This window comes from Cetorhinus maximus, chromosome 16 (genome assembly GCF_964194155.1).
Source record: "Cetorhinus maximus chromosome 16, sCetMax3.hap1.1, whole genome shotgun sequence".
In the NCBI taxonomy this organism is placed as follows: domain Eukaryota; kingdom Metazoa; phylum Chordata; class Chondrichthyes; order Lamniformes; family Cetorhinidae; genus Cetorhinus; species Cetorhinus maximus.
This window is the reverse complement of record NC_135894.1, coordinates 84,702,531-84,714,049: the sequence shown is the minus strand read 5'-3', so window position 1 is coordinate 84,714,049 and position 11,519 is coordinate 84,702,531. Positions and strand designations below refer to the sequence as shown.

At 43.3% G+C, this 11,519-nt stretch overlaps 1 protein-coding gene across 1 annotated transcript in view; it reads right to left on the bottom strand.

The window, feature by feature from the left end:
* Nucleotides 1–1,152: 1,152 nt before the first annotated feature.
* chaf1b (chromatin assembly factor 1, subunit B) overlaps nt 1,153–11,519 on the bottom strand; it is a 48,858-nt gene continuing 38,491 nt past the window's right edge. The window contains exons 11-14 of the mRNA XM_078560236.1: nt 8,667–8,823; nt 6,683–7,132; nt 3,457–3,542; nt 1,153–1,588 (exon numbers count right to left, since the gene is read on the bottom strand). Coding sequence (XP_078416362.1) covers nt 1,449–1,588; nt 3,457–3,542; nt 6,683–7,132; nt 8,667–8,823 — 833 coding nt within the window. The 3' untranslated portion in view covers nt 1,153–1,448. The remainder of the gene's footprint in view (nt 1,589–3,456; nt 3,543–6,682; nt 7,133–8,666; nt 8,824–11,519) is intronic.

Here is an 11,519-nt window from a genome sequence, read left to right as displayed (position 1 = left end):
AGTGCTGTTAGGGAGAGAGGTCTGGGATTTTAATTCAGCAGTAGTGAAAGAACAGCGATATAGTTCCAAGTCAGGATAGGTTTTTGGCTTGGAATAGAACTTGCAGGTGGTGGTGTTCCCATGAATCTGCTGTCCTTGTTCTTCTAGGTGGTCGAGGTCACGGGTTTGGAAGGTTCTGTCGAAGGAGCCTTGGTGAGTTGCTGCCGTGCATCTTGTGGATGGTACATACTGCTGCCACTGTGCCCCAGTGGCGAAGGGAGTAAATGTTTAAGGTGGTGGGTGGGATGTCCAATTCAGTTGTTTCTGGTCAATGGTACACCCCAGGATGTTGATAGTGGGGAATTCAGCAATGGTATGTCATTGAATGTCAAGAGGCGATGGTTAGATTCTCTCTTGTTGGAGATGGTTATTGCCTGGCATTTGTGGCACAAACATTTCTTGCCACTTGTCAGCCCAAGTCTGGATATTATCCAGGTCTTGTTGCATTTCGACATGGACTGCTTCAGTACCTGAGGAGTTGTGAATGGTGCTGAATATTGTGCAATCATTAGTGAACATCCCCACTTCTGACTTATGATGATTGACAAAGCAGCTGAAGATGGTTGGGCCTAGGTCACTACCCTGAGGAACCCCTGCAGCAATGCCCTGGAGCGGAGATGATTGACCTCCAACAACCACAAACCATCTTTCTTTGTGCTTGGTTTGATTCCAACCAATGGAGTTTTTTCTCCTGGATTCCCATCGACTCCAGCTTTAACTGTCTCAGTCACTACTCCTCCAGTCACACAGCAGCTACTGGCCTAGAACAATTTGTTGGTGAGGGGAAAGAGGACAAAGTCACTGCCCTCCACTTTACACCATCCTCAGTAACTCACCAGTAACTAGCCAATACAGACATAAAACTAAGTTCAGAAAATGCACAATACATCATCAAGTGGCAATGTGGTTCAACTTCCTGTTCATTCATTAACTGACATTACTAGGCAGGCTAACTGGCCATTCACTTTGTGGTTATTTCAGAATCTTACTGTGCATTTTCTGAAGTCACTGCACTTCCAATATATGTGCAGCATGAAGGGTATTTCTGAGATGCAATTAAGGCACTACATAAAGTTAAATCTTTTATGGGATTGGAATATCAAACGCACTTTTCTATCAACCAAACAGAAAAAGCTTTTAATTTTAAGACATAATTGATACTTTGTACAGTGGTTACTTTGTACAGTGATTAACTAAAACAGGACTATTCACATTTAGAAACAGCCTAATATCAAGAGGACATTGTGACATATTTAAAACCTATAACAAAATTAGAGGTCCTTTACATGACTTACAATGTAATTTCCAGCTCGCATATACATCCAAGCATTGCAACAAAACCGATCACATTGCAGAATTTTATACAAAGTACATATTTTAAAAAAAGTTCCAAGCCATGTTCACTTGATCTAAGTTTGCACACTGCTCCTCTCGCAGTCATCATCTGTTTTCAGATTATCTGTGGGTCTGACGCTCTGCTCATCATCAGTTCTGGAGCGTTTAGCATCGGGTGACTTGCATGAAGGATCATTTGACGGGGAAGGCCTCTCTAAAACATTTAAAACATTCTGGTTAATCATGAAATGTAGCTTTGGCCAATAAAACAATGTTAGATAAGGACTGAACTCCGCATGGCTGCAGTGCCTCACCAGGTTGGATAGCCTGGGAACACTCACATTCAAGGTGAAAGCTGAAGTAATAGCCAATCTAGCAAATAACTGGAAAGCACCTAGCACTGATGGAACCATTTCCCAGCAAAGAGACAATGTCCTCAGGGCAGTGGAGAAACCTCAATGATTGCTTTGCTGGAGAAAAAAAATTTATTCACATGGGGATTCTTCACTCATGTTTTGTTTGGAGAGACCTTTTGTTGAAACATCCAGTTCTTTGCAGCAGCTGTAAAAAGTGTTCCCACAACCATTTGTATTTATAGAGCAATTTTATCATCATGAAAAGTTCTAAGACTCTCCCCAAAGAAGATGCGTGATTAAAGGATGCCTAGTTAGCTTCAGGCAGTGCAATGCATCCACATCTAATTATTCAAAGTACAAAACCTAAATTTCACCAATTCTCCCCCACGACCACAGATTTTCCCCATCAACTCTTTCCCTGCCCTTTCCCAGGGATTCACAACAGCATGAAGCATCTGCTGCACTCCGGTGCCTCTTCAATGCCAGTTGGTATCCTGACCAGAGACCAATCCTGTCCTCATCTGGACCACATACGTGTCTTCTGCAGCATGGCGATGAGCAGCAATCCTGGTTAACTTTATTTTCCCTTTCATGGCTCAGGGCAATGAGGCCAGTCATACCGTCCCCACCACCAGCTCGGCCAACAGCAGTCCAGCACCACAAACCAGGGACTGAGCCCAGAAACAGCTGATGAGTTTTTTTAAAAGAGTATTTTTTGATCATTGAAGAGAATCTATGGTTTCTACAGCCAGACGTCACCCTTTACTGTCATTAACTATCTTCTTTTTAGACAGTCCCTCGGGATTGAGGAGGACTACCTTTCACTCTGATTCAATGGGTTCGGACATGGCTGATAAGTCCAATGCGCGATCTGAAGAGTCTGCCACTTGCGGGGCAGGTTTTTTTAAAATTCATTCATGGGATGTGGGCTTTGCTGGCTAGACCAGCATTTATTGCCCATCCCTAATTACCCTCGCAAAGGTGGTGGTGAGCTTCCTTCTTGAACCGCTGCAGTCCATGTGCTGTCGGTACACCCACAGTGCTGTTAGGATTTTGCCCAGCGACAGTGGTGGTGCTTGCAAGAGTTGGAGAGATATGTACGCTCTCTCTCTCTCCAGCACCTCGACTTCAGCTCCGAGTGCTCCCGACCAAGTCTCTCGATGTGTTTGGTGCCTTCCCGAAAGAACTTTCCCCAGTTTGGTTGGTCGTAAGCCAGGGTTGGTGGGGATGCTTCAGCTCTTCAGGGATGCTTTGAGAATGTCACTAAAGCATTTCTGCTGTCCTGTGCTTCTGCGGCATTAACCCTACCCTACTTATTATTTACCAGCAAACCAGCCATCAAGTCATGAGTGGCAGCCAACCTTCTGATTCTCCAAGTTAGCGTGTGATAAAACTGGCTATTTATTTTTTAAATATAGAAAACTGCAATTGAATGAAGAGAAAAGTCACATAACTTAGGATGTGAAAGGTATCAGAAACTGTACACAATCTGCCCTCAGGCACCAGGGGCAATAAGTGTGAGCTCCGTACTCAGTAGCTGTCTCTGCCTAACAGAAACCAGCCCCTATTGGTATTTACAAACACACCTTTACCTACTGGCCTCTTATCGTCAGCTCCGCCTTTCTTCATTTGTGTTTCTGCTCTTAAAAATGAACGAGAGTGTTTAACTGATAAAGGCCATGCTTCAAGTTCCATTAGTTGATGGTTAATGGGAATCACTACTCACCATGTGCAATTTTTTCTGCTTGGGTTACAGGTGGTGTAGATATCACTTGGGAGGAACTTGGGTTCACAGGAGTCAGTGAGATTCGCCTAGAAGAGAGCCAGATAGCTTGTTACTGAAAGTATCCAGTAATACAAAACATGGGACACCCAGTCAGATCATCACAAAATACATACAATAACTACAAGACCAAAACTCTTCCTCTTCGCAGCTTCCACATAAGGATTAGTAGAGACAAGCTCGGGAAACTTACAAGCAAATGAGATGAAAATCATCCCGGATAGTCACACAAAATGAACAAGAACGTATCAGCATCTGTTTTATATTCCGCCCAATTTTCCTTTCTCATTGACTTCAAGTGAAATGAAAGTTCAACAGAGCTGCCAATGCCCTGCTGCCTGTTCAGTGCTACTGCCAAAGGCGAATTTCGTTCGCGGACTTTAATTTATTCAGTAGGCTGGTCACTTAACACTGGCAACTTGTCATCTTTATGAAGCTAATCCTAAATTAATCTCAATTTATACCAATCTCCAACACTGATCTTAACTGTAACTTTACCATCGGCATGCAGTTAATTGAACTGTCTTTGAAACCTCCTCTTTTGTCAATTAATCTAATCTGCTAAATTCTTTTGCATACTCAATATGCAAATGCTGCTATGAACAATTGCTAGTGCATGACTTTGATGTGACTTCTTTGATGGTGGCACAGATTAACATATTCACTCAGTAGCTTCTGTATGGATCCTGATGGGAAATCAGGAGCGTAGATGCTAATATAACCCAAACTGGCGTTGTAGCAAGGTGGTTCAAACTTGGGCATCATTAACTACTGGGCACAAACAGGGCAGAAATGGGGTAACAGGCAATTCACAGCACTACCATGCCACATTCACACTATATACAGCTGCCCATGGTCCATTAGCACACATCCCAGCATCATCATGTCCTATTAACATGGTGTCCCGTACATCCTTTGCATTCCACTCAGCCTCCCACACTCCATTTGCACTGTACTTATGGTCTTGATAAAAGTGTCAGTAAGCACGCATTCCATTTCAAAGTTCGATCAGGGTGATTGGCATGTGTTTAATCTCTGGAAGATTGTGCACTCCCAGGCAGTCTTCTCCCATCAGTAGCAACACTGAGTATGGGCAGTAAAAAAGTGCCGCAGGTATAATACCACCATTTTTAAAAACTCTTTCCAGGGATGTGAATATCAATGGCAACACCAGAATTTATTGCCCATCCCTAGTTGCCTTTAAGGTGGTGGTGAGCTGCCTTCTTGGACCGCTGCAGTCCATGTGGTGTGGGTAGACCCACAGTGCTGTTCAGGAGGAATTCCAGGATTTTGACCCTACGACAATGAAGGAACGGCGATATATTTCCAAGTCAGGATGGTGAGTGGCTTGTGGGGGTGGGGGTGGGGGGGGAACTTCCAGGTGGTGGTGTTCCCATGCATCAGCTGCCCTTGTCCTCCTAGGGGGTAGAGGTTGTGGGCCTGGAAATTGCTGTCAAAGGAGCCTTGGTGAGTTGCTGCAGTGCATCTTGTATATAGTACACACTGCTGCTACTGTGCTTCAGTGGTGGAGGGAGTGAATGTTTAAGTTGGTGGATGATTGTGCCTTGTAGATGGTGGACAGGCTTTGGGGAGTGGGTGAGTTACTCACCTCAGAATTCCCAGTCTCTGACCTGCTCTTGTCGCCACAGTATTTATATGGCTAGTCCAGTTTAGTTTCTGGTCAATAATAACCCCATGGATGTTGATAGAGGGGGATTCAGCAATTGAAATGCCTTTGAATGTCATGGGGAGATGATCAGATTCTCTCTTTTTGGAGATTTCTTTTCTTCGTTCATGGGATGTGGGTATCACTGGCTAGGCTAGCATTTACTGCCCATCCCTGATTGCCCATGATAAGGTGGTGGTGTGCAGCCTTCTTAAACCACTGCAGTCCATTGGTGTAGGTACACCCAATAGCTGAGTGGCCCTAGCGGAACCTAAAATAAGCATCCGTGAGCAGGTTATTGCTGAGTAAGTGCCACTTGATAGCACTACTCATGACCCCTTCCATCACCTTACTAATGATCAAGAGTAAACCGATGGGGCGGTAATTGGCCGGGTTGGATTTGTCCTGCCTTTTGTGGATAGGACATATGTGGGAAATTTTCCACATTGCCAGTTAGTTGCCACTGTTATAGCTGTGCTGGAACAATTTGGTTAGGGCTACGGCTAGTCCTGGAGTCTTCAGTTCTACTGCTGCAATGTTGTCAGGGCCCATAGCTTTTACAGTATCCAGTGCCTTCAGCCGCTTCTTGATATCACGTGGAACTAATCGAATTAGCTGAAGGCTGGCATCTGAGATGCTGGGAACCTCAGGAGAAGGCCAAGATGGATCATCTACTCAGCACTTCTGGCTGAAGACTGTAGCAAATGCTTCAGCCTTATCTTTTGCCCTGATGTGCTGGGCTCCTCCATCATTGAGGATGGGGATATTTGTGGAGCCTCCTCTTCCAGTGAGTTGTTTAATTGTCCACCACCATTCACAGCTGGATATGGTAGGACTGTAGAGCTTTGATCTAATCTGTTGGTTGTGAAATCGCGTAGCTCTGCCTATCACATGCTGCTTGTGCTGTTTGGCACACGTATATTCCTGTGTTGTAGCTTCACCAGGTTGACACCTCATTTTTAGATGTACCTGGTGCTGCTCCTGCACTCTTCATTGAAACAGGGCTGATACCTTGGCTTGATGGTAATGGTAGTACGGGGGATATGCCGGGCCATGAGGTTACAGATTGTGGCTGTATACAATTCTGTTGCTGATGGCCCACAGCACCAAACTGTGGAACTAAATTCCAACAGATCTGATAATATATTTATTCACGTATGCCATCACATTTTCAGTAATTTCTCCACCCTGGGCTATAGGAAAGAGGCTAGAAATCTGGATTCTTTGAATGCTACTCTACCAGCACCTGTCGTGAATCATATAGATGAGTAGCACAGCTAGACTCTCATTTAAGCGTCTGGCTTTGCCCCCCCAGCCCCCTCCCACTGAGGTCAGGAACGGTCATTCAACATTTAGTTTTATATTTTGCCTTTCAATCTCCTGAAGCTTTGTCGAGCAGTGAACACCAAGAGGCGGTAGTTAAAAAAAAAACGTTGAGAGGAGTAGCCATAAGGAGAATGCTACAATTGACAGCTTGTCAATTGATCAGAGCTCCAACTTTACCTGGGCGCTGGGGTATTGCTAGGTTTGCTCCAGGCCTTCAGCGTGCTCAAGGTGATCCTCCTGGGCTGAGGGGCTTTGCTACCGTGAGCAGCAGCGTGGAGAGGCGTCATGTCCGACAAGGCTGGAGCAGCTTTGGTTGTGAGGGGGTTACCGGGGGTCTCTTTGGCAGGGGCTGCCGCTGCATTGGTTGTTTTCAGCTGAGCAGGGGTAGTCGAGTCCTGTTGGTCCACGCTCCTGGTGGGAGTGCTGCACTCTGTCTGTTGTTTCGGGGTTACAGCATTCATCCTGTTTGCTTGACCCTTCTTCAGTTTTTTCTCGGAGATGCTCGGGACTTGCATGGAGAGCACTGGCTTTTCTTTCAGAGGTATACCTAACTCATCTTTCTCGAACGTGACAAAGGAGCAGTATCCATCGGTGGACGATATAGTGAGGAAAGTCCCATCTCTCGACCTATTTAAAAAGATTTGGATGACACACGTCAGCAAGATTTTCAGCAACTTTCCTCCGGAACAGTCCATTTAAAATTCAACAAAGGAGAGAGAGAAAAAAAACAGCAAGCGCCTCAGTTTAAAGCCACCCGAACTACTGAGGTTCAAATAAAAATTCCCCAGGAACTTCCCAAAAAACAAGCACATATTCAACTTTCAGAGAAACAAAAAAAACATCCTCACAAATATCACTGGGCAAATTAACGATTTAAGAATCAATTTTAAGGACAATTTTCATTGTTAAACTTCACTCCAAACTCACATGCTTCAATCGCTAAGGGTGCGCACTCCCATGGCAAACTCAGACTGATGCTGTCAAGTTAACGTGATAACAAGGTGATAGGGCACAGGGTTTACGCTCACCACTGTTACCTTCTAAACTTGGCCAAACCTTCGTGAGCTGATATCCCTTATGAACAGAAGCAAGGTAATTAAAACCTACAGAGAAGTCACCTCAGACCAATAATTACTTAGAAAGTGACAAAGAATAGAGAGAGTCTGGAAGTAGGCTACCTGCATCTTTACAGTGAAGGGTGGACCCCCCTGCCTGATGTGGGTTGGAAGAGGAAAGGCTAGTAAATCAAGGGTGGGGGAATATTCGAACTTGAACAAAAGGCATTTGGATTACTTCGAAACCACATACAATTTTAAGCAACGATTCTGAAAAACATCTTATGAACATCTCCAGCAGGTAGGAATTATATTTCAAATTGTGGTCCTAAGTTTGCTAAAGTGGCTTTTTTTTTAAGAAAAGTTTCCTTTATTATTTCATAATATTAAACATCTCTGGTTGGCAAAATAATTAACATGAGTGTGACAGGATCCACGAAAACAATTCACCTCAAGATCAGGAAATGCACAAACAACTCATTCTTTAACCATTTAACATTATCAGGCCACTTCCTCTTGTCTCTTCTCACAAAACCAAGCAACATTTAAGGGGAGGTCTTGGAGATGACCTTTACCTAAAGCAATATTTTCAGACATGCCAAGGCAGCAGGGCACCAGGGCACAAGCTCAAGCTTGCGAAAGCCATCAATAAACACTTTACCAATGTGCTACTAAAACAGGTTCACACAGGTTTAACACTGACAGGTGTTTAAGCCTGAAAAAGAGACATTGTAGAGGGGCCTTACAGAGGTATTTGATGCTTAAACGTAACTGTACTTAGATATAGCAGAACAAGAGCGGTGAGGCTCAGGATTGTGAAGGGTAAAGTGGGACAGACACCAGGAAATAAATCTTTAAAGAGGGTGATGGGCAGCTGGTCGTGAAGGCTGATTGAGGCCAGAGCCCTACTGTCATTTATAAATGTTCTAATGGGAAGATGGAAGGTTTGGAATTAGGAATGGATAAGATCAAATGATCTTAAAATCCTCATTAATGCAAATCATATCTGGTTATCTCATGAAGCTAGGGTTCAGAAACAATATAAACAAAATGGAAAATTCTATGCAACGACATAGAGAAAGCTTCCGTTGTAAACCTTTCCGTACCATGTTATATCACTCAGGGTGTGATAATGGATGTTTGAGATATAACCAAATGGGATTGTTTGTTGTGTATCGTACAAGAGTATGGAATCTTCTGAAGCAACAGCAAACACCAGTCGATATGGCAACTTGAACATGTTTGTTTTCTTAGGTGACTCATCTAAACATTAAAAAAAAACTTAGGTTATAATTCTGTTGGTGGGGGTGAGTAAAGAACAAAATAGATTAAAGACAGGGTTCAAAAACTATTTTGCATAAATAGAACAAGCGCTAGCTATCTCACATAGAAAGCAGAAAATACTGAAAATGCACACCTCAGTTAAGCATCAGTTTTGATGAAGGGGTGAACTAAAAATATATATTTTTTAAACTTTCTGCCCTGTTATGAAATAGCTAGATTCTATTTTACTTCATTCTTTCTAAAAATATTGCCAGTTAGTTAGTACCTCTGCTCTTCTTGTATACATTATTGTGACAATAATTATTACTTGAAATGGCTTCCATGATGTTTAACAAATAATTACGTAATTATTTGTGGGTGTACCTGCACCACAAGGACTGCAGCGGTTCAAAAAGGCAGCTCACTGCCACCTTCTCAAGGGCAACTAGGGATGGGCAATAAATGCTGACCTAGCCAGCAAAGCCCACATCCCTGAACGAATTTTTAAAAAGTTACCGCCCTCTTTGTCTCCAATTTTCTAGCCCCTCCTCAGGTGTTAACACCTTGCTGGGCTAGACAGGCCCAAGGCATTCTCGCGCCAAATGAACATTGCTCATGTGTGAGCTTTTGGCAGCATTAACTAGCTATTTAACCACAGAGGCCCCCATACTGATTCTGTTCTTTCCCTAGAGGGAGTCACTAAATAGCCATGGAAACGGTTTTGTTTTGTGGTGGTTTAGCAAGTGTACAAGTCTAAACCATGTGACTAGAAAATTTCCCTCTAACCCTGCATTATCAATATTAAATTTTTAAACCTTTGAAGCTTTGCACCTGGCCTATCAATTATTTTATAATGAGCCTCTTGTTGAATCACCCATCACATTAATCCATAAAGTGTCTCCTTCCTCCAGATGCAAGACCTGTGACAAGTAGTCTCCTGTAGGCTGTCAGTGCTAAACAAAATGCACTATTTCTGCTCATATTTGAGGTAATAAAGCAAGTTCTCTTTCCCCTTGTCAAGCAGTCTGAGCCTCTACTCATGACTCCTCACAACCACATATTCCACATCAGAAACTTGGCATGAGGCTACCAGTAATCTTAGGCTTGGCAGCAGTGACAATTAATTGGCCACAACTTTGCCTTAGCTGCGAAGCGCTTTGGGATGTCCTGATGAAAGGCGCTCTAGAAATGCAACTTTTTCTTTTCTTCACAATATTATTGTTATTGTTATTTTTTTTAGGCTTGGTTGGGGGCGGGGGCAAAAAGGAACAAAACTGGTCAGGGTTCAAGTACTAGCCAATGACTGTTGCTAAGTACACATGTTGGTATCAGTTGTGGCTAGGATATGACTCAGGTGCGATGTTTCACATCCACCTCTAGTCTATCAGAGGCATAACCCAAATTTGCCTTCAACTTGTCCTCAAAATGGAACTGGTATCTCGACTGAATATCAGGAGAGCAGAGTGCTAATGATAATTAAACCATGATGGTTTATATCCTCCTCAACAATAATGAAAGGCAAGCCATCAAGGCCTGCACACAGCTCACCAAAGAGGGCATAACGATGTCCTGGATTATCTGGACCTGTGTTAGACCCTTTGTTAGCAAAGGCCAAAAACCTGGGGAGTAAATGAGTGATCTGACACAGGTATTGGTGATTCATTGACTTGGAGGTCCTCAAGGGTACAAACATGGTTTACGAGGTGACTCAAATGCACAAGTTTCTCTGAGACCAAAGAAGGTGGGATTTAAGTCAGCTAGTACAGACGGTAAATTTATCCTGGAGGATCTTTGAGGAACAGGCAGCACCTCTTCAGATCACCACTCAGAAATCTCAAAAGACTAGCGCCCTTCTCCCACAGGAAGGTAAGGTAACCAGTTCATCAGGATCAGTATATACAAGTTTGGGAAATACTGATACTTGATATGGGGTGGAATTCACCGCGGGCAGTCGTACAAGACAGACAAGAGCGTATCAACATCTTTTTGCACTCCACCTGAGTTTTCTTTCTCATCGACTTCAAGTGAAAAGAAAGTTCAGCAGAGTGCAAGACAGGCGGCCAACATGCTGCTACCTGTCTGGTGCTACTGTCCGTAATGAATTTCGCTCAGTCTATTCATAAGGTTCGCCACTTAATACTGTCAATTTATCAGCTCTTTGAAGCTAATCCCAAATTAATCTCACCAATTTATATCAATCTCAGACACTGATCCCAAGTGTAATTTTAAAATCGGCACGCAGTTAATTCCGGATTACTGGGGCATAAACGTTGCAAACTCTTATTTTGTCAATTAACCCTGTCAGCATTCTTTTGTTTTTTGCGCACTCGATGTGTAAATGCTTCAAAGATTCTAAAGTTGATGAACAATTGCTAGTTCATGACTTTTATTTTCTGACCTTCTTTAATAATGGGACATTCACTCAGCAGGTTGTTTGGATCCCAATGGGAAATCGGGAGTGTAAATGCTAATATAATCCAAACCAGTATTGATGGAACAGTTCAAACTTTGGCATAATTAGCTCCTGGGCACAGGCTGGGCAGAAGACCCTAGATGCTTCTTGATGAGGAGTTATGGTGAAGGGCTTAAGGACTTCCTTAGGGCCTTTAAGAGATAATGCCCAATTTCCAGAGTCCTTATCGATTTAATAGTCTGGCAATGCCTCTCATCCATTAAATAATTGACAGTCAACGAAA